The sequence below is a fragment of the Juglans regia genome, chromosome 3, assembly GCF_001411555.2.
Source record: "Juglans regia cultivar Chandler chromosome 3, Walnut 2.0, whole genome shotgun sequence".
Taxonomy (NCBI): Eukaryota; Viridiplantae; Streptophyta; class Magnoliopsida; order Fagales; family Juglandaceae; genus Juglans; species Juglans regia.
The window spans coordinates 10,908,461-10,931,665 of record NC_049903.1 but is presented as its reverse complement, the minus strand read 5'-3'; the positions used below and the strand labels follow the sequence as shown (position 1 = coordinate 10,931,665).

Below are 23,205 nucleotides of genomic sequence, written 5' to 3'. Positions count from 1 at the left end.
GATTACATTTAATTGTACACTTGTGAGCGTGCTTATTCACTCTTATATTGCATGGCATGTTGAAATAGTCCAGTTCATTTTAAAATATAACCCAGCAGACTTTTTTTTACTAACCCAATCTATAACGATAGATTGAGACGAAACTGGCCTAAACCTTGGGAGAAGAAATTACTGGAGCCACACCTTTGTAACACAACCACAGATTATATAATCTATATACAGCTTGAAATAGAATGTAGAAGCAGCAAAGGCAAAATAAAAAGTGAATGAGTATTGTCTAACATGAAACGGTTACCTGTCGAGCCACATGGGCATCCAAAGCGCTTAAGGGATCATCAAAAATGTACACATCAGAATTAGAGTATACGGCTCTGGCCATAGAAACTCTTTGCTTTTGGCCGCCACTAATATTGACTCCTCTCTCACCAATCTCAGTAAGATCACCTCCCTAATTATTAAGCATGCAAGACATGTTAAATTGAGGCCTACAATAGTTGAATAATATGTTACTTCACGAAAAACATCCTTAACTTCATTACAAGACGTTGTGAAATACTTACAGGTAGTACGTCAAGGTCATGTCGCAATGCAGTCACATCAATTGCCATCTCGTATCTTGCTGATTGAAAAGCGGATCCAAATAAAATGTTATCACGCACCTGCAAAGTAAAAAGAAAATATGTAAATAAAAACCAAAGGTCACTAAATTCACATAATTAACAAAAAATGACCACTAGAGCTAGATTGATTTATTGAAGCTACCCTAACCATTTTTTTTGTTAAGTGACAAGCAGAATTGTCACTTAATCTGCATGTGTACAATAGCAAAGTTTGTAAGATTGTTGCAAAACAAATTAATTTTTTTAAATGATACATTTTTGTTTTAGACAATATACATAAGTACAAAATATAAGCTTTCTTACAGTAGCATTGAAGATCCATGAAACTTGTGGAACATAGGCAACTGTTCCTCTCATAACAACACTGGCATCTGAGATTGAAGGAAGTTCCCCTAGCATTGCAGAAATAAGTGATGTCTTCCCTTCTCCAGTACTGCCAACGATTGCAACTAAGCTACCGACAGATATATCCAAATTGATATTTGACAGTGTGGGCCTCTCTGCCTGGAAAGAAAAATTAAATTCAGGAACTGCTAGTTTCCCGACAAAGGATAAGCAAAACCTAGAAAGTTTACAGTATTCATAATGTCACCAAGTACAAGAGAACGCTCAAGCAATTTCTTTAAAAAGGAGAGCCCGTAAGATAAGGCTTTTCAGCCGTGGAGCTGTAATACAAGAAACTACCATGAGAACAGATGATATTAGAGAATAATGACATTACTCAGGATTCGCCTCAGTACCATAGTGCCATCAGAAAACATGATTTTTACCCAAATAAATTTACGTCATTATGTACTCTACTTGGGAATATATATTGTAACAACATAAAATAACTAAATATAATAATGAAAACAATATCAAGATTATTACATGCATTCATTGTAGAAGAATGAATTATTTCAAAAGTTATTTAAAATGAACAATTAACAACTGTAAGCAAGAAACAGGAATCAAGCCTAAAATAGTAATATGTCATGATAATACAAAAATGAATGTGATAATGTATGTACACATGTAACACAAAAGAATCTACATTAAAAATAGACCTTAGAGTCCCAAGAAAAGCATCCATTCTTGACTGAGATAGCTGGCTGTCGTGGATCAAGGGGTGGGTTTGGTAGAAGAATTCTCTCTTCAGCTAAGAGTAGTTCCTCCAGGCGTTTTAAGGATACATTTGCATTAACCGCCTGCCAAATTAAGGCAGCATTAGAAGGAAAGAAACAACAGTTTTTCACAAAACAAGGAAGCATCAAAGGCCAAGAAACAGACAACTAGTTTAAGTCGATGAAGAAGTAATTCACATTATCACTATTAAAAAAAATGTTCTGTTACATACAAGCCTGCATGTAAAAACACAACTTACTAAGGGACCCATTACTGTTTTAAAAAAGTCGAAAAACCAATAATTTTGGTAGCTAATGTGGAAGACTTCCAATCGACGGTATTTTGGGTGTGTCAATAAGGAGGCTCGCCAATAGATTTTTTATTTAAAAAGCAAGTTTTTGATCGAAAGTTTTACAAGCACCCAATGAGTGTCACCAGCAACCGTGCTTTCCACATTTCTAAGAGCGAGAAGAGGTGCCATTTGAGCTGGACCCACTTTGCCCAAGATTTTTCACTTGAAAATTGACATCAAGATAAGTTGGATGGAGTTTCTCATATAGAAGAACGTTGCTGGGTTTGTCAGACATTTCAAGATATTGAAAATTTTAATTTTATGCAGCATCTCTTTTCTTTTCCTTTCTTTATCTCTGAGTAATTACAGTAGTTTTAGTGACATTATATCTCTTTTCCTAAATATAATTACCTTTTGGCAGAAAAGACAAACAACCAAAAAGGAGTTAAAACCTTATGTGCAAAAAGTGAGCAGCCTAACAACAGAGATTCAAAAGATTTTAGGCCATTAAACCAGATAGCATACACAGAAACCTTATATGAGGAAGGCCAAGGACCTACAGGAGAGGGGCGAGAGAGAGAGAGGACAATGAATTAGATTTTCAAAAGCATGAGAAATGATATAAGGGAAGATGGTATGACATTTGTGTACACCTGATTACATAACACAATAGAGCGAATTTTCTGTAAATACGCAATTGCTTAAAAGAATGGTGATCATTTTAATCAAGTATACTGTTACCTTCTAATTCTCTTAGAAAAGAAATGGACCCATTTGAACTAACCACTCCCGCAAACCAAGCCACTAATTCAAGATGACATTTATATTATCCAGAGAAGATACTCAAAGTCTAAATATGCAGAGAAATTTCATAATCCAATAGACAATATGTTTTTTTTTTATATAAGTTAGACAATAAGTTTTTTTATTAGTTCATATTCCAATAGAAAATAAGTATAAGCATTTCTTTAGATTTATATTATTAGCATGATTAAGAAACACAACATAAGAACAGTCTTATACAGTTACATTTAATAATTTCCTAAGGATCAGCAATTTCAATGTCCCTGAGCGATACACTACTACTCAGATTAAGTAACATAGAGCAGAATAAGTAAGCAGTCAAACCACTAACATAATTATCTATCCTGTCTACATGCAAAAGCATTGCACAGATTAATCCAGCAGTAAATGAGATTTTTTATGAAGGTAAAGAAGAAAAAACCTGAGTTATTATATTGGGAAGCATGAACAGGGGAAAGCGAAGCACTGCAAACAGAGAAAGGGAAGTAAATGCTCTTGCAGGTGTCAGATCCCCACCGAGCAAAGTGAACATTCCAAATGAAATCACAGTCACCACAACCGGAATGCTATTTAGTAGAAACCCATTCAACTGCAAAACAAGGTGGAGAGTCAAGAAGAAGAAGATGGCATTTGCATGGTCCCCATGCTTAACATCTATTCTCATGGAGAAGGTAGAACCCTATAATTAATAGCTCATGTCAAAATATAACCTGCAAATCACATGCCCAAATATCATGGTGTAAGTTGTAACATCCCGACCCAAATTTTGTTCGGCTCTATTATTTGAGGATCTAGTATTGAGGAGATAGGATTGGATATGAAATTATGAACCTAGATTCAAAATGGAGTAGGTTCAGCCCATTAGGCCAATATATAAATGGATAAGCCCAAATATTTTCTAGCTAAAGCTCATTTGATTTTTGGCTGTTAAATTCATGATAATTGGAAACCAGTCCCATTTATGACTCCTAAATGGATCCAAAGAATAGCAACATGTTTACCCTAGAACTACTAGCCATTAGGATTCCTAGAGGCCCTTTTCAAAACAAACTGCAAAAAAATCATGCAGCCCTATTATTAGGTTTTTCAGGTCTCATTAAAAGGATTGTATGGCCTGAAAACTAGAAAAAGCAGAGGCTGTTGTGAGTCTTGAAAGTTTTTATAGCAATCCCATGTGTTGTTCTTCAAGAAAACCAATCCCTAACCCTAGATAACAGTTGCAATTTTAGGAGATTGAAAAAAGAACCAGCCTCACCCTATCAAGTCCAACCCTTTTACAACAACTTCAAGTAGGTGATTATTGACGCATTTGCTGTCGATAGAAGCAAAAAGGTAAGCAGCATAGTCATACCCTTAAATGTATGGTTAGGGGTGTAAATCAGACTCGAAATTTTCGGTCCATCATTTTCCCATACCGGACCCTGTCCAGTCGGGCCCAATTATTTTGTTTCATCTTTTTTTTTCAAATAAATTAATAAAAAAATTATTTAAATTACTAAAATTAAAATTAAGTGAATTATTAATGTGGATTATGTAACTAATTCATTAAAAAAATATTTAACTATAATTATATTTAGAGTAATCTTATACACCACATTCGTCCTACTTTCATCTTACTAAGTAAGATTTGGTACATTCATCACCATTAAATGATAAATAAGCATCCAATAAATGATCATTCAATGATGATAACTATGTCACATCTTACTTAGTGAGATGGTAGTATAGTGTATAGAATTTTCTTTATATTTATGATGTTGATAATTACTACTTATTAACTTAGACTTTACTCCATAGTATGCATAATTATTAATAATTTCATACATTTTATATATAGTTAATGAATATCAAATAATTTCATTGTACATAGATTATTCATGCTTGCTTGCAACTTAGGTATTTAAAATAAAAATTATCTAATTAATTTAATAAGTGTAAATAGTAGAGTATGTATGATGTATTAACTATTTATATATATAATGACATAAATTATCACATGATTTATGATTATTATTAATTGATAGCATATATTATTTTATATGGTCAATAATAATAAATTAGATGAAAATTACATCATTAACTTATATAATTACTATATATATAAACTTGAGATTACAGCAGCGAGATTTAATTTTCCTCTCCGTACGAAGCCGTAACCCATGTGTGAACAGTGAGTTGAGAGAAACCCTAACCCTACTTCCCACCGCCACCCCCACCCACCATCGATCGGAGAGGGACACCGCAGTCACAGACGAGGCCGACGTGCCCCGGCGTCCTCGCTGAGGGCCGTCGGCGTCGGTTCCTCGCCGGCGAACTCTTTCTTTGTTCTTCTTTGACGGCGTCGGCTGCCGAGCACTTTGATTCCATCACAGATCTGATCGACTGACCCAGACGACTCCGTTGTGGGTCTCCGACGTCGGTCCTTCTCCGGCGACTGGGATTTTTCTGCTACTCTTTCGTTACCTCCTCCGACAAACTGTGATTTGAGCCTTTCCACTAGCCACCGATACAGACTGCTTCGACGGACTCAGGCGACCATTTTGTGTGCCTTCGACGTTGGTCATCCTATGGTGACTGGTAGTTTTCTCCGTTAACTCAGGGATTTTTGGCAAAAAATCCGTTAACTCAGGGCCTCCTTCGGATCTGTGTTTTTTTACCTTAAGAGGATGAAGCGAGAACAATAGGGAGAAGTGGGAACAGATTTGCAGTGGGTTTGACAATGACGACGAAGCACAATGCGGTTTCGTCCCAATTGGAAGGAGAGAGGTGGTTGAAAGTTGAATAAAAAACTTTCGTTTTTATGAAAGAGGGAGGTAATATTTTTCGTATTTCTGAATGTAGCAAAATTATAGCTAAGTTCATGAATCTAGGGGGGACGACAGCTTCGTGGGTGGCTAAGGGGATTGAGGATTGTTTAGAACTTAACTACCATGAAGGTTTCTTCAGAGAGTTAAGGATGGGTAATAGAGTTTTTAGCATTCAACGTCATGTTAATGGAAGGGGCAGTTTTCTACAGCTCTCTGAATTCCGAAATGAAAGGAGGAAAGGTTTGTTGGTGATTCCGAAGGGCGCAAATGGCATTGGATGGAAAGGCTTTTTGCAATCCATTCTAAGTGTCACTGAATCCAAAGTCACTACTACAAGTGGGGAGTTTGTTGATGGAAAAACAGTGGGAAGGCCTTCTCAATCAAAGGTGCTTCGTACGTAGCGGTGTTGAGGTCAATGGCGGGTAGTCAGGCCGAGATCAGCTCAGCAGTAGAAGGAAAGGGCAATGCTCTTGTAGGAGACAAAAGATCTCAGGTGACATTAGGAGAGTTGGAGGGAGTCTTGTGGGATGTCAAATCCCAATTGAAGGGAGTTATGGATTATGCAAGAGATCTAATGATTAAAGTGGATAAGGGACTGGACCTAGTTGTGGGTACAAGTGTGCTACCAAGTGTGCAGGCAAAGGGCGTGTCGACGATAGGGTCATTGGACGCTGGCATCTTTGTTCATGCCAGTGTCACTATGCCTTCTGAGGGAGCTGTAGGGTCTCAGGCACCAGTTGCAAATGAAGTTGGTCCTTCTGTCCAGGGTTCATTTGTAGTTGAAGACAAGGGTCCCTCCAAGGGCTCGAGTAATTTGGAAGATACAATTGAGCCACTTTTAGAAGATGCAAAAGGGGCAACAAAAGGTAATGCTTCCCCTCTTGAGGAAGCAGCACAGCAAGGATCGTCAAGGGGTGGAGCAAATACACACAATGTTGATGGAGGAGAGGAATCTGCAAGGGTAACAAATGGAGGGGACAACAACCATATAGATGTCGAGCAACCGTTGGGCGGGAAGGATTTGTCATTGGTGCCTCGTGTGGGGGAAGGTTTAGAATTGGCGTTGGTGCCCCGTGTGGGGGAAGGTTTAGAGTCGGGAGCGCAGCCGGGTACTGTGGCTGGGGATAATGTCGTTCCCCTGGTTTCTCTTCCTCCGATCAACGATATATCGGGTTCAACATCGGATTGGATTCTGAATAAAGATAACGGGTTTCTACAAACCTTGGGACTTTCATATGGAGAACAGGGAGAATATAAAGACCAATTTAAAACACTACTCACTGCAATCAAGGCGAGCCACTTGAAACAAAATCTAAGTTTAAGAAAAGCAGGGAGTTGAAGAATCTTTCATGGGCAATCAACTACGATACTAAGGGAGGTAACTCAAGTCGAGGGAAGGGTAGAGGGAGGGCTTTGTGATGCTCGGGTTGAAGATTAGTTTTAAGGAATCTAGGGGATGGGGTCGGGGAGGTGTAATGATAGTTTTCCAATTCGGGTTTGGTGTATTTTGGGTAGGTTTTCATGGGCTTTTGGGTCATTATGGGCTTTCTTGTATGGGCTAGGTGTTTTTCTTGTATACGTCTAGTGTACTTGGTTACTCCTATTGATATATATATATAATATTATTACTTATCAAAAAAAATAATTACTATACAAAAAATAATATATTAAATTATTAAAAATATTTTTAAAATATATATATAGGGGTTCGGTCCGGTCCGGTCCAAAATTTATAGACCCCGGGACCAGCCTGAATTTCTTCAGTCCACAATTTGTGGGACCGAGACCGGGTCCGGTCAGTTTTTCCAATCTAGACCGAACTCCTTACACCCCTATGTATGGTAAACAATGTTTTTAAAGTATTATGTGTGTATGGCCCTTTATTGAAATTTGATTTTTACATAACAATTTATTATATGATAAAAGTGAGTTTCAATGTCATGTTATCATATGTTTTACATGCGTCATGATATGTTTTCATTTATAATTACAATCAGCTATGTCATTATGTGTTCTACATGCATCATGGTAAGAAAGATAAAAGAATGTTATGAAAGAAGCTTTAAGAATGGCCATAAGAGATGCATGCTACCAAGGCAATTATTAGAGGATGTGCAAGTCACAGACTTAAGCGTGGCCCATCATAGTAGGTTATGATAAGTTAAACGGTTCCCCTTGTGGGCATAAGTAGTGGAACCGGTGCACAACCCTGCACACGGAGGTTAAGGTGTGCTGTCCATTATGGAAAGCAAAAGACAAGTTTAATAAGCTATGCATAGTACATGTTACATGTTTATGTTACATGTTTATGTTAGTATAAGTATTAAATATGCACGCTTTAAAGAAAATCCTATGTTTATTATATTTACTTATTCGACTCATTTTAGTTATTTATTTGTTTTTTTATATTTTTAAAATGTCCAAGTAAAGAAGATAGTGTTGACGAGCTGATGGCCAGGCATAAATCATGTGTCTTGGGATTTTCAGACTTAGTTAATATGTGTCTTTCCTTTTCATTAAAAGATCATTTTTAAATTTTCTTGCTATGAGACTATATTTTTGTTATTCTTTTTGGGAATTTCTTTTCGATAAATTAGGTATTTTTATCATGCTGTTACCAGGAACAATTATGAAAGTACGTAACACTCCTAACCTATGGGAAGGAGATGTTACACATGGGTATATATTACATGGACCATCCTCGTTGAACATAACTAAATATTTATATCTCTGGAAAGACATGGCAAATCCAAAAAAAAGGCTACATCTAGTAACTAGATATTCTTAGAAATGTAAGCACTACACAATATTATTAACTCTGGCTAGAAACAAGGATGACCCAGTAGATTAATTTTCGTTTTCTTTTCCAGCCATACAAACAGTCACAAATGCATGATAAGACTCCATTTTTATCGCCAATACATGCCAACTTATTAGTCTGATTTCAAGCTTATATTTGAAGCCCATCATATTGATGTCAAATGCTGACCTCTGTGTATCTCCATCCACGTTATAGTTTGATGCAGGACAGGGTGTGGAAAATAGTCAAAATAATACTATTTTTTCCCACAGGATTTGGAAAATGATAAATTTTTATTGGGAAAAAATAGTATTATTTTGACTATTTTCCACACCCTGTTCTGCATCAAGCTATAATGTGGATGGAGATACGCAAGCTGTCAGTGTTTGATATCAACATGATGGACATCAAATCTGACTAATACTATTCATATCATCATTAATACTGTGAACATTGCCACTCCTACACTAATGCTAACACATAACGGCCCAGAGAAAGCTAAAGCCACATCTGGATTTGTTCTCCAACATAACTGATTTTTTTATAAGTTCGCCAAAATAACTAGTTAGTGTTATAATTAAAGCTCCTTAGAACCAATGCACCTTTATCATACTCATTCATGTCTATCACACTACTCCCACCCAATGTGGAACTTACTGGGGCATTACATAACGCCTATGACGAGTACTGTTTTTCTTTTTTCAAATCTTGTCCGGAACTAAAATTGCTGGAGAAGAAATCCAGGGGACCATGAAATCATGAATGTGTTTTTTTTTCCTCTTTTTTGGGCTGGTTAGCATGCACGTAACTTTATATGCAACAAAAAATATGACTTTAAGTAATACAACTACATAACATGTATTGAAATAACACTGGAGAGCAGAACATAATAGTAATTTTCAAATTCTTCTAATATTAAGAAACAAAAAGTAATTTTTGAATGTGACATGACATACCGCTCCTAGTCGTGATGCTTTACGGAACCAAGACAGTTCTTCCGTCCGTACACTTTCTACTTTAGATTGGAAACTACTCTCCCATGCATAACATCTGTGAATCATATTAAGCATATACAGCCAACTCACCATTATGCACATATATCTCACAAAAAACCAAAAATATAACTGTATGCAAAATAAACCATACTTCACAGTGTCCATGGCCGCCAAAATTTCATTCATGAGACCGATTCTCTTGTCTGTACATTGTAACCCCTCCTTAGACAATTTCTGCATTCTGCTTATCAGAAACGCCTGGTCCCACAATATTTTACAAAGATTAGAAACAATCTATTTCAACAAATAATTAAGGTAATATGCACAGATGAAAGACAAAATAGAGCCATAATAAGATCTAACCAACTTGCAAAAACAAACAAAAACAAATTTGATTCACTGAGTACACGGTCAGATCGATCGACTTCAGGTTACCTATAAACAAAATTCATTGATCCAAAAAGCAACATAATTAACCTCAAATTTTTTGGCAAGTAACAATTAACATTATTGAATCGTAAAGTTAAAGTTTCACGAATACCATGATTAGATATCATAGAAGTTGTAAAATGCAGAAATATGTGAGATACTGCATTGTTTTTCATCTTGTTCCCATAAAAGCCATGTCAAACTCACACACAGGCATTTACTTCAAATTTTAATTTTCACATCTTGTTCAGATATCTTTGACAACATATTGATACAGTTCAAGTCAAGCTTGAAAACATATAGCTTGAATGTGACCTACAAAGTGCAAATCATGAAAAATGTCCTCATTTCCTGAAAGTCTTTGTTCCTATTATATCACAGTGGTAGTGCTATGTACCAAAATCGGAAATTACTCCACTTCATACAGCATTTCAATTTTCCCTACCACAAGAGTAAGCCAAGTTAAACAAACACAAAGCCACGCTACACATGAAAACAAACCACATAGAATATGATTCATTTCTCACTCGTAAGTAATACACACATCCAGCAAGTTTGAAACCCACAACTCAAACTCCATCTTATTCTCACAAGGAGAGGAAGTGTCATTTTAGCTAAAACTCATTTGCTAAATCCCAGTCAATATGGTACTGATACTTTACTTAAAAAAATAATGACAAAGTGAAGTGAGGTAACTCTTGAACCTGTATAGGGAACAAAAGAACAAGCAGTGATGCACCAAGAAGTGAAGCAACACCCAATTGCTGGTAAAGAAGAACCATAGAAATGATGATGCGAAATGGAGCTGACCATAAGGTATGAAGTGCTTGACATATTTGCTGTACAAGGAAAACAACAAATTAGTCACACAATCAAACAAGTTAGTTTTTACAAACAGAAAAAACAATAAGAATATTTTTAATAGTACTCCTAAATGATCTGTAATATGGCGTTTTCTACTTTGTTGTAACTGGATTGAATCTACTTGAAGTAGATTGTTAACATGCACAATTATATTTACATTACATGAAGATTTATGTACACTAACAGTTTTTCTGTATCTAAGTATTTTTAAAGAGTATTATTTATGTGAATATCCACTAATAAAAGACATTAATTGGACATCCAAAATGGCTACAAAAATAGAGTGATTTCACAAATATAAATAACCTGGATTTTCTAAAGCATCAGCTATGAAGTAAACTACATATACAAATTGAGAATAGAAAGCAAACCTGAAGCGCCTCAGCATCAGTTGTCATCAAGTTGGTTATTTTCCCAGAGGCAAATTTCTTGCGAGCTTCATGAGTTAGCCTTAAATATTTACGAAATACAGCGGCAATCTACAAAAAGTAATAAACATAAATATATATATATAGAATCTTGAGAATGAGAAGATTTTCTAAGTGGGAATATTATTCAAATATTTTTTCTCCGTACATTCAAATATTTCTCTCCATACATTCATCATTCGATGAGGATTGTTGGGTGTTCTGAGGTAGATTAGAACGTGTAGGATATTATTTGTTGATCATGGGGGGGTCCGATAAGATTAGTCATTGAATCAAAAGCCTTTGTTCTCATGAAGGAGGGAGGCTTGGTGCTCATCACAGAGAGGAGTTGGAGGGTGATGAAGGAGCTAAGACTTGGGAAAGCTGTGGTGCAATGGTTCATCAGAACCTTGGAGGAAATCCTGAGGAATGGGATGAAGGATCTGTATAAAAGGGAGGGTGACAGAAGCTTTATAGCACAGAAGTGCTCAAATGCTCGAGGAAGATTTATGGCATTGATGTAATATGGTGGAGATCGAAGACGTAATTTCATCTTCATCCCTAAAGATGTGGAGGGGAGGAGTCGGAGGAAAATGGCTGCTGCGCTGGGAGAGATTTCCCGGGAAGAAAAAACTGTGATTTACAGGGGAGGAGGATGCTTGCAGAGGCTACTAGAGGTGAGGTCTAGTGCAGCTATAGGGAGGCGCTGGTGCAATTGAAGGTGCCGGCACAGCCTAGGGAACAAATCAGAGGTGGAGCTACAGGCAATAGGACAGTTAGTAGCAATGGCCAGAAAACAAACGCAGTGCCTCAGCTTGCTGGTACAGCACGTATGCAGAGGGAAGGAGGTGGTGGTAGGTCCTTAATTGGCTTGTCACAGTTTGGCATGCATAGAACCTTACAAGAAATGCAAGACAGTTGAAGGTACTGCAAGAGCCCAAGTGCTATTTTGAGAGGCAGAAAGTGATGGGGGGGAAGATGTGAGGTCTTCTCGGCTGCTAGTTGTCGCAAATGACCCCCTCAGAGGGGGATGGAAGCTTTATTTGCCCTGTGGAAGATCTTGCTATGTCAAAGATGAGATGGACTTGGGGGGGATCCGATACCACTAAAATACCTGCTGCCAGACCAGGCTAATGTCTCTGATTGGGTGCTACATAAAGTAAAGGAGGTACAGCACTGTGTTGGAATCGAGTGTAAGGGTTTTGAGGAACAATTCATGGCTTTACTAACAGCCATTGAAGTTGGACATGGTCAGTCGAAGAAGTCAGATTCTAAAAAACAAAGGGAGCTAAAGAGGCTAACATGGTCTCTAAACGCCTTCGGGTGAAAAACATGCTTTGTGAGTGGAAGGCGGACATAGTGTGTTTACAGGAAACTAAGGTGAAATTTATTCCCATGAGAGTTGTCAAGAGTTTATGGAGTTGTACTTAGGTGGATTTGGTTTATCTTGCTTCTGATGAGGCCTCAAGAGGTGTTTTGGTGATGTGGGATAGAAGAGTGGTGGAAAAAATGGAGGAATTTATTGGGGAGTATATTGTGGCATGTTCCTTTAGGAATGTTGATGATAATTATTTATGGGCTTTTGCTGGAATTTACGGGCCGAATATGGACAGCAGTAGAAGGATGTTACAGGAAGAACTTGCTGGAATTCATAGCTGGTGGAATTTATCATGGTGCATAGGTGGTGAATTTAATGTTACAGGATTTCCTAGTGAACGTTCCGGTGACAGCAGATTACAACCAGCGATGACGGAATTTTCAGTGTATTTTCGACTTGGGTTTGATAATTATTCCTCTCATGGGTGGTGCTTATACCTGGTCCAATAATCATACATGGTCTAGATTGGACAGATTTTTACTATCATCGGAGTGGGAACTCATTATCTAGAGCTTTGTCGAAAGAGGTTACCTCGTCTATGATCGAATCATTTCCCCTTATTACTTTTTTATTTTTATTTTTTATAAGTAAGAATATATTTTATTGATACAAGGATAGGCATGGTCCAAGTAAACAGAAGGTATACATGTGATTACACCTATTTAGGAACTAGAAACTGTTACAAGGAAATCATGGAAGCTAAGACCATTTAAATCTATAGCAATGGCCCATATAAATAAAGTCTTCCAGAAAAAGCTCTTAAACTCTTCCAATGAGCGTTCACGATCCTCAAAATGTCTATCATTTCTTTCGCTCCAGATGCACCTAAATATACAAATGGGAGCCATCTTCCACACAGCTGCAATCTATGGTATCCCTATGATCCCTCTCCAACTTGCTAATAGTTCAACACCCTCCCCGATATTGCCCATTCTAATCCCACATTGCTCAAAAAGTAATTCCATATGGCCCGAGAAAACTCACAATGTAGGAAAAAAAGATCCACTATTTCACCACTATTTCTGCACATACAACACCAATCTATGATTATAAGCCCACGTTTTCTTAGATTATCAATGGTAATAATTTCCCCTTATTACTAGATTGTGGAGGTATTCAAGGTGGGCATCGGTATTTTAAGTTTGAAAATATGTGGCTAAAAACTGAAAGTTCTGTGGAAAGGGTTAGGCAATGGTAGGATTCTTATCAAATTAATGGCACTCCTAGCTTCATTTTTGCAGGTAAATTGAAAGCCTTCAAAATGATTTAAAGCTATGGAATATTCAATCTATTGGTGATGTAGGTGATCGTAAAAAGGTTATGCCAAAGGAGCTTCAAGAGGTAAAGAGGACACAAGAGGGGCAGGTCCTTTCTATGGAGGAAGCATCTCGGAAGGCTGAGTTAAAGGCAAAATTAGAAATGGCGGTGTTGTTGGAAGAGATCTCTTGGCGTCAAAAATCAAGAGCTTTACGGTTGAAAGAAAAAGACCGCAGCACAAAGTTCTTTCACAGCGTGGCCAACTCTCATAGGAGAACTAATACCATTGATATGCTGAAAATAGATGGAGTGGAATGTATGGAGGTTCTTGTGATTAGGGAGCATGTTGTGGAATTTTTTGAACACTTACTTTCTGAACAGGTGGGATGGCAACCAAAACTCGATGGACTAGCCTTTGAGTTCATTGATCCACAGCAGGTTTTGTGGTTGGAGCAGCCTTTTGAGGAGTTAGAGGTCCACACCGTGATAAGGAGAATGGTCAAAGATAAAGCGTCTGGCCTCGACGACTTTTCCATGGGATTTTTTAAACTTGTTGGGATGTGTGAGGGGGGATTTAATGAAAGTGATCCAAGAATTCTTTTTAGTCGGAAAATTTGAGAAAAGCCTCAACGCCACATTTATAACACTCATTCCGAAGAAGATTGGGTTTTCGAAGGTGAAGGATTACCAACCCATCAGCCTTGTGAATGGGATATATAAGATTATTTCTAAGGTGCTTGCCAATCGTCTAGGAGAGGTTTTGGGGAGGATCATTACAAAACCCCAAAATGCTTTTGTTAAAGATAGGCAAATTCTGAATTCAGTCCTCATTGCTAATGAATGCCTAAACAATAGGCTAAAATCTGGCTAGCTGGGAATCCTATGCAAGTTAGATATGAAGAAGGCGTATGATCATGTTAACTGGGAGTTCTTACTACATGTGCTTGGGAGGTGCGATTTTGGGGAGAAATGGTGCTCGTGGATTAGATGCTGTATTTCAATGGTGAGGTTTTCAGTATTAGTGAATGGCAGCCCAAATGGCTTCTTTAATAGCTCTCGGGGCCTGTCCCCACTCATATTTGTTCTTGTCATGAAGGCACTTAGCAAAATGATTCTAGCCTTGGTGAACAGTGGCTTTATTGAGGGATTCTCGATGGGTGATCTTAATAGAGGCACTATTAACCTATCTCATTTATTGTTTGTGAGGCAAAACAAAACCAAGTTCGAACATTGAGGGCATTATTACTTTGTTTTAAAGCGGCATCCGGCTTGAAAGTGAACTTTGATAAATCAGAATTAGTGCCAGTGGGCAATGTTCGTAACATCAGGCAACTAGTTAGCATCCTTGGATGTAAGGTTTCCTCTCTTACCATGAACTACCTTGGTCGTCCTTTCGGGGCAGTTGCAAAATCTATATCGATTTGGGATACAATGGTGGAGAAGATTGAACGCAGATTGGCAGGTTGGAAGACATTATATCTCTCAAATGGTGGTAGGATCACCCTCTTATCAAAAGTACTATTTCTAATCTACCAACGTATTTTTTATTTGTATTCCCAATTCCAGCAAGTGTGGCGAACTGTATTGAGAAGTTGTATCGTGATTTTATTTGGAGTGGGATAGGAGAAGGAGTGGGATAGGAGAAGAATTCAAGTATCATCTAATCAAATGGGATAAGGTATGTTCTCCAGTCTCTTCGGGTGGGTTGGGCATTAGAAATTTGAGGATCTTCAATCGAGCCTTGCTTGGGAAGTGGTTGTGGAGATATAATATGGAACCAGAAGCCCTGTGGAAGTCAGTGATCGATTGCAAATATGGGGGGATGGTGCACTAGGGAGGTTCATGAGGTTTATGGAGTGGGTGTTTGGAAACAGATTCAAAGAGGGTGGAGGATCTTTAATCGGCATACTAGACTGGTGTTGGGTGATGGATCTAGAATAAAATTATAGACTGGCCTATGGTGTGGAGACCAAGCCTTAATTCATTCCCATCAGTCTTTAGGATTGCAGGTGAGAAAGATGCATCAATGGCTAATTGCATGGAGTTATCTAGGGATCTCGTCCAGTGGAACGTGAATTTCACTAGAGTTGCCCAAGATTGGGAAATTGGCAGCATTGAGGAATTGTTTGGTCTTCTATACACCATGATGCCAAGAATCCAAGGAGCATACAAGATGTGGTGGATTCCCATTGGTAAAAGTACATTCTTGGTCCGCTCTTTCTATAAGTCTCTTACACAACTACAAAATACGAAATTCCCATGGAGAAAGATATGGAGAAACAAGGCACCTCCCAAAGCGGCATTTTTGTATGGACAGCAGCATTAGGTAAGATCTTGACGACGGATAATCTATGGAGACGTAAGATAATCATAGTAGATTGGTGTTGCGTGTAGAAAAAATGGTGAAACTATGGATCATTTACTGTTGCATTGTGAGGTGGCTGGATCGTTATGGAATGAAGTGTTTAATAGAATGGACTTGGCTTGGGTTCTGTCTACCACAGTGACAGAGCTCATGGCCAGCTGGATAAAACTACGAGGTCTCTGACAAATCTCAATGGTGTGGAAAATGGACCCGACTTGTATCATGTGGTGCCTATGGAATGAACGAAATGACCGGAAATTTGAAGACAATGAGCGCTCACTAGAAGAACTTAGATTTTTTTTGTTAGCACTCTTTTTCTTTGGGCCACAACTATATATTTTCGTAGCCTCGATTTTCATGATTTTCTTGTTTCTATTGCTTCTCTCTAAATAGGTGTGGCCTTCACACACAATTCTTGTCTTTAAGAAGTTAAACCCCATAACCATACTTTAAATTCACAAAAACAATTACCAATCATGACCCAGCCCAAACCAACAAAATCTGTTGCCAAATTTAGGCATAGCTAAGCACAAGAACTAACCCAAACACTTTGTTTCAGCTCAAGAAATTATAAAGGGAATGATATTTGACAACAACAGATGATTGTTAAAAGAAATGCTGAGACAAAGAATGAGTATGTTTTCATCGATGGAAAAAAATGCAGGCTCTAATAATGTCAAATCCAATATTCACAAATGCCGAAGTACCAAGAAAGACATATTTGAAAAAATCATACATAATAAATATCTGTGCATTTTCTCAAAAAATTGAAAATAATTTCACAAATTGACAAATCCAGACAATAGAGATTCAAAGTGCAAAGTTGTAGATAGCATGCAATCATCCAATAATCAGATTGGCTGGTGAAATTGATTTATACTACCTATTCCAAGAAAAAACAATACTCAGTATTTATAAATGTTCATTTGCATCTTTTTTGGTTTAATTGAATCTATTGACATGGGAAGTACTATATGACAAGAATCCGGTTACTCGACAGTATCTATCATTGGATAGTTTGATATGCAGTCTGTGGAAACATCTGTTGCACCCAATAAAGAGAGCAATCATAAGACACTGTGAGATAAACATTTTAAAAGCTCCGGCAGGTTTGGGGGGTGGGATGAGATACAAAATCTTCATCTCATCTCATCTCATCATTACACTTTTTTCAAATCCCCATACAAAATATAATAAACAATTCAACTTTTTCAAATCTCAATTCTACTTTTTCAAATCCTAAAACAATAATAATATTAAACCATAATATTTTAAACTTTCAAACAAAACACAAAATTCTCATCTCATCCCCCAAACCACTGAACTCTCAACAGAATATAAAAGAGGCTTTTATTCATGTGTAGACACCTTAATGAACTCATGTGGACACTCCTCAGCCTGTGGAAACTCTCTCAAATACACATTAAGATGCTGACCCGTTTTTCTTTTCTTTGTTGATTCCTCTCAATTAAATTTGCCATGTTGCACTAAGGTCTCGTTTGTATTCACAGTCCATCTCAATTCATCTCAACTCATCTCACTACTATTCACTACTATTCAGCAACTTTAACTCACAAATCTCACTACTATTCACAACTCATCTCACTACTATTCACAACCCATCTCAACTCATCTTCGAATCCAAACGACACCTAAGTTACTTACAGATGTATACATGCAGTATGGGGACACTTTGGGGTGAAGATCCATCCGAACAAGTAGGTCAATAGTACAGCATTTAGGCTGTAACATTTTGCAACAAAAAAGTCTTTAACCCAACAAGTGCTCTCCGAACCAAGCTAGATGGTCTCCTATCACTAGGTTCACCAACCAAGCTGGATTTTGATTCTTATTATTCCTACTAGATATCAAAACCATAAGAATTTTTTCCAGCCATGCATTCCCATATCGTTCCCATATGACATAAGAACTCTTGGGTGGGCTAGGCCATTCCATCAAATCTTAAAGAAGGTGCCCCATCTCGTATTTCATGGTCGGCATGGTGATAGGCTTCACTTCTACAGCTGCCTATGCCACCAAGCCCATGCTATAAATCTCCAATTTGCCAGCCAAATCCAAAAGCAGAATTTCAAGTTTTATACAACATCATCAACTGTAACATCTCAAGGATGGCACAAGCCACATCTGGGCCCATAGCCCAAAAGGATTAATCAAAGTTATAATTTGAGCTCTTTAAAATCATTACAAAAGGCAAAAACTTCTCTATCCCAACAATTTAGCATCTCATTCACCTCCTTTCTACACTCAATCTACTATACAAGGTATTACATCAACTACTCCCTCTTCCCAACGCCCAACTCTATCCCACGATTCCCCCATATACCCTTTCTCACCTGGTAGAAAGGTGAAGAAGCTACAGCCTCATAAAGTAGTGTTTGCCACTAGTTGTTAACATCATGGGACTAATGCAATAGAATAATCTTGAAAGGCATTCCAAAAGATAGGCAAATCAACATAAGAAATATCTAAATAAGCACCAAAAGCATTTCAGGAATCAGGGTAAGAAAAAAACAAGGTTAAAAAAATACCAAGGTTGATTTCAGTCGAAAACCAACACGCATCACATTCTGAAAATACTGAGCTTCAAATAAGACACCAAAAGCCTGGAACAAATTATATAATTCAGAAATTGTATGAGCTTCTTGATGAGTCAAATTTCAGCTTAATAACAACGATGCAGGCAGAAAGAGGAGGGTTTCAATAGGATTAAAATGTAAATTAATCTCCTTCAAAATAAAATAAATGATTAGTAATCATAAGGTGAAAGTATAAGATTTAATTGATGACTCAACATATTAGTCATAAGGAAGGTAACATTAAAATAAGAGAAAAAGGAACATAAGACGAGCACTCTATAGGCACTTCTTCCAAGACAACTGTAGGAGATGCCAAAAATATTCTCCAAACAATTACAAGGATGAAAAGTATCACAAGAGCCTACACAATCTCCAAAACCCATAACATATAGCCTCAATAAATTGAAAGCCCAAAATCGCAAAATACAGATTCCATAAAGCTAAGGATAGCATAGTCAAATGGAGTTGGATAGACCCCATGGAGAGGCCCAGAGGGTAAAGGAGTAGCTAAAGATTGATTTGCAACTTCAGTTTCTATCAGCAGAATTGAAAGTTCAAACAAGTATTTCCATAGATGAAAGACATCAACAAAATAGCTCTCTGAAAAACATAAAAGTGACCTCAAAAGTCAAAAGGCAGTACGAAGCTGACTATTTTAGTTTACCATAGTCCAAAGTTACGAGAAGAACCAATTCTAAGCTTCAACATCTACATGTTCAAATTCTTTAAAGTGAGTTCAATGGTAACTGGATGCAGTGAACTACAAAGAAGTTGAATTTTGGTCCATCAAGTTTTAATCCATATCAAACTGCCTTGGAAGCTTTTGATTTAGTTTGTTATCACATGTTAACATGTCACTGCAAGAATGAGAAAAGGAAAGCTAGAAACAAAATCATTACAATGGCTCGTGTCAATATACAAGGAATGGGATCCGCACCGCACATATATTGATTAAAGCATTAATACTTTCATGAGCATGCATCATAGCTAAAGGCAGGCATACATAGATAATCCAGAAAATTAAAATTTAAAAAAATAGGGAAGATTAATGCCATACCACTCCAGCAAATATTGAGAAGGCATAGATGTAACCGATCCATGCCGGATCCCCCCGTTGCATTGACTGCAGAAAATTCATCATGTAAATTAAGTTGCATACTTCGAGGATGACTAAGGTTTAAATGGTTATAGTGTTTCCTAAATCATTCAACAATGCTGTTGCATATAACTACATTTGTTTACTAATTTAAATTTATGAAGAAATTGTTTATCATTGTACCATTACTGCTGAAAAAGCATAGATCTGACCATCAAGTACCATCTTAAATGTAAACTTGATCAAATAACACCTTAAGCATAATAAGCCCTCTAATTTCCCTAATAGCAATGCTCATATTCACATTGCCATGGACTTGAGTGAGTGGGCAATGCCTAGGAGGGTGGTGGATCTCCTTGCTAGTTGGAGAGGCCTTCCCGATAATCCCCAAAATGCTGCAGTGTGGAATATGATTTGCTTATGTCTCAGAGTTTTGAAGATTGAGAGCGCTAGTTGGATGATCCTAGATTATTCTAGCTCTGTCATTGTTCTCAATGGGACTAGTTCCAATGATTTTCTTGTATCCATTTCTAGATCCTAACTCATAACTAGGTGTTCTCCATATACACTTCTTCAGTACTCGGGCTTTGCCTATTTACTTGATTAAGCAAAATCTTATTTTACCTATAAAAAAGACAATCCTCTAGCTTTTTCAAATTAAAAAAATAAAAAATAAAAAAACAACAACAACTAGGAATACCATGACCATAGATTAGATTTTCAATTGCAAAGTGAGATAACGGTTTTCTAAAATGAGAAAGAAAAAAACCTACATTTTCACCCTTATGACTTATTAGCCAACCATCTACGCTTAATCCTTCATTCCCTTTGACTTCTTTATACAGGGGCAAGTACAGGAATTGGTTTGGATTAGCATGTGCAATGTCCTAAAAGCTTCACACTTATGTGTATACAGAAGCTCAAATCTGTGTGCCTATAGTAAAAATTATATTCAACTGGAAATGATTTTAAACCAACAAGAAGTTGGAAGACCAGACAAGAGATAGACAACTTGCTGAAAACAGCACACAACATGGCAACTTTCCAAAATAGTAAAAAAAACATCAAATTAAGATGGGATACCAACTCAATGTAACTTACCCCCTAAACTACCATTGACTTTGAAAAAAATATAAAACAACAAAGCCACCCTTCATTTCATTGAAAGGCTTTATTTTAATATTAAGAGCGATTATGTCTTTATATGAATATTTCCATTAAAGTTTAGGACCAGTTTTCATACATGGCCAAGTTCTCCGCTTAAACCCAAAACATCAACTCCTAACTCCTATATAAATGGGTGAAAAAAGAGAATGGAATTAGGGTTGGAAAGGGCCCGAAAATCCCTAGGCAAAGCAGGTCAGCTTCCAGCTTGAGTCAAGTAGATTAAAGGCCAAGCAGTTGGTTTTGGGTATTGGAACGTTTCCAACTTAAACCCCCCCCCCCCCCGGGGAGATTGTCATCAATGTAAATAATTTTATTTTTTCAAGGGTTTGCAGATGCAAACCAGCTGCCTCCCACTCTTACAGTCTTCGTCTCCCTAGCTTTATCTCTCACTCCCCTAAACTTATCATCCAATTGCACCCTCATTTCCACCTCCAACACCATCTCTTTAAATCTGATTATGTTGCCCACAAGATTTCCCAGACCACAACTATTGCCATCCAAAGACCTTCCTCTCCCTCTCCAACTCTCTTCATAATGATAAGAGATTTTACGCCCTACATGAGCTCTCTGAAATATTCCTTGTTTTATTTTCTGATAAAAGTTCAAGTTGTATCCATCCAAACACATTTTTTATACCAAAAAAATAGAAAACAGATTTCTACTATGATTTTTGAAACCATGTTTCCAGGAATAGCTTTCAGAAAACCGATTCAAGCGGCCTAAAGAGGGTCATATTCCAAATAACATGAGTTAATCATAATATCAGCATCATCGATAATGATGAATGGTATTTAGTACTTAACCAATTTCAATGAAAATCTATCTATATTCATATACTCTATTGGACATATCATGTTGAGAATAGCAATTAAGTGCTTCCTAGGGTTTGATGTCAAATAGAGAACTTAAAAATGATTGATTTCTTTTATGGGTAAAGTTAAAATTTTAGTACTGAGAAGAAGGCATAGGACCAAGTACACAAAAAGTATACGAAGAATACACCTAACAACAACTAGGAACTAGAAATGGATACAGGTAAAATATGAAAACTAGACCCATTACAATCAGTGACAGATGCCCAAGACAATAGCCTACTGAAAAGGATTGATTTATCCATAGCATTGAACAAAACAAAATTACCTGTAAGAGACGATTTAAGATGAGAGGCCCCACAAATTGGGATGCATCATTGCCAACCTACAGAATTGATAAATATGTTTAAAGAAATGTATTTTAAATGGTGATAGATCATTTTGCATGTCCATGTACTGTTGTGCATGTCCATGTCAGACGTGTATGGGGATGTGTAGAAAATTGAAGAATAGAATTTTACAAAAAGCATAAGCTTGTTACCTTCCAAAACCCTCCAAACCAAAACCTACAGGAAGCAAAAAGAGGACACTCGTGAGATGCTCAGACATAATAATGATATAGGAAGCAGATCACCATACACAAAGTAAAGTTATGAAAGGTTTCTATCAGTTTTATGTGAAAAGTAAAAGGGAGAAGTGCAGTTTTGACCACAGCATTTTTCTTCCAGATTTCGTTACTTCTCAAAAAAGAAAATACGTATAGATTTCTTCCATGTTAGCACTCCAACTCCCACAATATCAATTTCTAGATTATTTGTACAGCCATTCTTCAATTTGACTAACACCATTAGAATTAGAACATGGAAAGGAAAACATTTACATGAGCATTTAAGACCAGCTATTGCAACGACCCAAGAAAACCCAAGTCACATATGGACTTATACTCCAAAAAGTCTAGTCAATCTTACAATTTGGTCCTTCGGAATCATTATAAACAACAAAAACTTCTCCCTCCTAAGCAATGTGGTATCCCATAATCCATTCACCACATCCCTATACTCAATCCAAGATATTACAATCTCTCCCCTAAAATAATAACAAAAAGGTAAGGTACTTAAAGTGTAAGTGATGGTAATTAGGAAAATGCAGAAGTGGCTTGATAAGAGTAAAGGAAATGATTCAATTATATAGGTAGTAGATGTTACAATGGGAGTCCCTTAGAATCATTATAAAAGATAAGAACTTTTCTCAACCAACGAATGTGAGATCTATTCATCACTGAAGACTCAATTCGAGGTATTATAGCTATGATTTATGATATTCAGAGTTGGCAAGCTTGATTGCATCCATGACATGTTTGAATAACTTGAGTAATTCAGGCCTCGTTTGTTTTTAGAGATGAGATGAGATG

The 23,205-nt window shown here is 37.1% G+C and overlaps 1 protein-coding gene and 1 long non-coding RNA gene across 2 annotated transcripts in view; both read right to left on the bottom strand.

Annotated features, from left to right (window-relative positions):
- LOC108996527 (ABC transporter C family member 2-like) overlaps positions 1-23,205 on the bottom strand; it is a 45,503-nt gene that overhangs the window by 12,285 nt on the left and 10,013 nt on the right. The window contains exons 8-20 of the mRNA XM_035688680.1: positions 22,336-22,360; positions 22,123-22,179; positions 19,777-19,842; positions 18,672-18,746; positions 11,087-11,194; positions 10,556-10,690; positions 9,574-9,680; positions 9,384-9,477; positions 3,242-3,409; positions 1,667-1,807; positions 924-1,124; positions 561-659; positions 296-448 (exon numbers count right to left, since the gene is read on the bottom strand). Coding sequence (XP_035544573.1) covers positions 296-448; positions 561-659; positions 924-1,124; positions 1,667-1,807; positions 3,242-3,409; positions 9,384-9,477; positions 9,574-9,680; positions 10,556-10,690; positions 11,087-11,194; positions 18,672-18,746; positions 19,777-19,842; positions 22,123-22,179; positions 22,336-22,360 — 1,429 coding nt within the window. The remainder of the gene's footprint in view (positions 1-295; positions 449-560; positions 660-923; positions 1,125-1,666; positions 1,808-3,241; positions 3,410-9,383; positions 9,478-9,573; positions 9,681-10,555; positions 10,691-11,086; positions 11,195-18,671; positions 18,747-19,776; positions 19,843-22,122; positions 22,180-22,335; positions 22,361-23,205) is intronic.
- Positions 17,557-17,978, bottom strand: LOC118347934. The gene is made up of 2 exons (XR_004801119.1): positions 17,775-17,978; positions 17,557-17,609 (listed from the first exon to the last, which is right to left on the bottom strand). It is a non-coding gene; the product is annotated as an uncharacterized LOC118347934 (long non-coding RNA).